Source organism: Phalaenopsis equestris, unplaced genomic scaffold (genome assembly GCF_001263595.1).
Source record: "Phalaenopsis equestris unplaced genomic scaffold, ASM126359v1 Scaffold000300, whole genome shotgun sequence".
Classification (NCBI taxonomy): domain Eukaryota; kingdom Viridiplantae; phylum Streptophyta; class Magnoliopsida; order Asparagales; family Orchidaceae; genus Phalaenopsis; species Phalaenopsis equestris.
Window position 1 is genome coordinate 3,806 of NW_018164742.1, and position 2,918 is coordinate 6,723.

The 2,918-nt window shown below is 29.9% G+C and overlaps 1 protein-coding gene across 1 annotated transcript; it reads left to right on the forward strand.

Moving 5' to 3' along the window:
* The first annotated feature begins 227 nt into the window (after nt 1–227).
* Nucleotides 228–2,306, forward strand: LOC110025460 (immune-associated nucleotide-binding protein 9-like). The gene is made up of 4 exons (XM_020725953.1): nt 228–410; nt 1,230–1,394; nt 1,466–1,600; nt 2,112–2,306. The coding sequence occupies exons 1-4, from the start codon at nt 228–230 to the stop codon at nt 2,304–2,306; spliced, it is 678 nt and encodes a 225-aa protein (XP_020581612.1).
* The last annotated feature ends 612 nt before the right edge of the window (nt 2,307–2,918 follow it).

Genomic DNA, 2,918 nt, shown 5'->3' on the forward strand with positions numbered 1-2,918 from the left:
TTGCTACTTTACAGTTTTGCTTCAAATTCCAACATTGCATTTGAGTTCTTCAAATTTTCCTCTTTTCGTGGTCTCTAGTAGAGATTTTACTGGAGGCTGAGCTCTTATTTTTTTTTCCTCTTTAGGATTAGTTAGTTTTTCAGCTAGTCGTGAGTTGAGTTCGTTGGTAGAGAGATAGAATAGAGAAGTGCATAGATCTGGCCAAGGATGGTCTCCATGCTGTACTCATGGTATTCACTATGAATGACCGGTTTACAATGGAGGAAGAGGATGCTATCAGGTATTTAAAAACCTTCTTTGGTGATAAAATTGTTGACTACTTGATTGTAGTTCTTGCTGGCGGGGATGTACTTGAAAAGAAGAAGATAACTTTCAGTGAGTGGATTAAAGATTGTCCAGAGCCGCTAAAGGTTTGTTTATGTAATTTTTTTTTCCTTTTTTTAATTTTTGATCCTTGAGTTTTCAAGTATTTTGTTTCTTAATTAGTTACATATTCATTGCAATATTTTCTTTTTTGTTTATGACTTGTACGCGCAATTATACTCAAATTATATAATATGCTATGCTAATCTTAGTCTTGTGGTCTTTAATTGATCTGATATAGTGCTGATGTTCTTGTGTAAAAACACAAGTTGAATAAAAATTATCTGATATTTTTACAGCTTTTCTTCCTTATTGATACATATTTCAATGGGTTTAGAATTTTAATCTCTATGTGTGACATCATGTTAGAAAAAGAACAAATATGATTTCTTTACATGTGGAGTGGTAAAGGATAAGGCAAATTAGGAGCTTGAGTTAGAGCAGAATAATAAATATTAAATGTGTTTGTGACGTTCTTGTAATTAGTTTAAATAGGTGGCCTTATTTATGAACATATATTTCAGCCAAATATTCGACTGGTCTGTTATAAATATGTTTGTTGTAATAGAGAATGAGCGGAGACATAAATTGATTGCTAAGGCATTCTTTTGTGTAATTTAGATTGTTGATTTAAGTATCACGGAGTGGCCAGTCCGAGTGGTGTTTTAAGGCTGTATCTTATTTTGTGTTTTGCTTCTAATCTGTAACATTTTACCTCTGTTTTGTCCTTTAGCTTCTCCAATATCAGCGAATGTACACATTTTGAAGCTACCAGTGATTAACCTTTTTTGCTAGAACTTCAAAAACATATTTTTGGTTAATTTCACAACTTTTCTAACTTGTTTGTCTTGATAATAATTTTGTAGAAATTAATTCTCCTATGTAATAGAAGAGTTGTGGTTTTTGATAACATCACCATGGATGAGGTTAAAAGAGAGAGGCAAGTAAAACGGTTGATCTCTCTTAGCGACTTTGTTGTTGCGAACAATCGAGGAAAACTTTACACAAGACAAATGTTTGCACAAGCTAAGGTACATTTTTGACAAATTCATCATTCATGCATTTAAGTTGATCAATGACATTGTCTCTCATGTTTATATAGGAAGGAGCATTGTGCCGACAACAAAAGCAAAAAGAGAGCAAAGATAATCCAGAATGCTCGACGAAGCGTTTATCTAAACAGAAGGAAGAACTTGATAAATCATATGATGATGAGTTCAAAGACGTATCAGAAGTGGTATTTACTTTTCTCAATACAAAACATCTCATATCACTGTATGTTTCATTTCTGCATGTCTGAAATGAAAGCAAACAATCAAAATGATTTATGTTTTTTTTAATCTCAATCTCAGTGATTTTAGAGCGCATCGGTTCATTAAATCTTGTCAAATAAATCTTGACAAATTTGGTTATGCAATTAAATTTTTTGTTTCTTTAGATGGAAATGAGTGGAGGCAAGATTTTACTAGAAACATTTTGACTTTTTAAGATCAATCTTAAATCTAACTAATGGGATTGCCTTTAATAAATTTAAAATATTCTTTTGAAATGCTTCTCTACATTAAATTTTGACCAAAAAATTAATTGTGAGGACTAAATTGATTTAGATATGCTCAGTTAAGAGGCTAAATTGAATACATGAAAATGATAAGATCAAAATGAATATATTTAAGCAATATAATATAATGACAATTGTGATCATTTACCATTAAAAGTTTACCATTATATATTTTTTTGTGACTTTGCAGGTTCATTGTGATTTGTATGAAAAAATAGAAAAGCTTGAGACGAATTTGAGGCAAGAGAAAGCTTCAAGACGGAAATTAGAAGAGGATGGAAAAAAGTCAATACAAGAATTGCAAAAGGCTATGGAAATATCCGATGAGAAGATTCGAAAGCTCAAAGCAGAGCTAGAGTCGAAATGTGAGTGTGTGATACTATGAATGCCAATATCTTAGAAGGTTACTTTAGTGTTGAATTATAAATATTTTCAATTTAATGTTCAAACAACTTAAGTATTATTCAAATTGTCTCTTTAATTTTTTAATTATATTTGATGATTTAATTGACTACCTTGAATTAAATTTGAGGATTTAAATAGTTAAATTGGCTATATTAAATAATTTGGAATTAAAATGATCCTATAAATATTCCAAAGATCATTTTGTTCTTTGATCACACTTATTATATACAACATTATCAAGATGCTGAAATAATAGTAAATGAATTTTATAATTTATTTTTGGGAATGTTCCAAATTTTGAATTGTATCATGGCATCTCTCTCTCTCTCTCTCACTGTATGTATGTATGTATGTGTGTATGTATGACATACATACATACATACATACATACATACCTACGTACCTACGTACATACATACGTACATACATACGTACATACGTACATACATACATACATACGTACATACATATATATCTACATACATATATATACATTTACATACATATATGTAGATCTACATATCTATATATCTATCTATGTGTATATAGATGTTACACATATATCTATATATATATACATATATATATATAT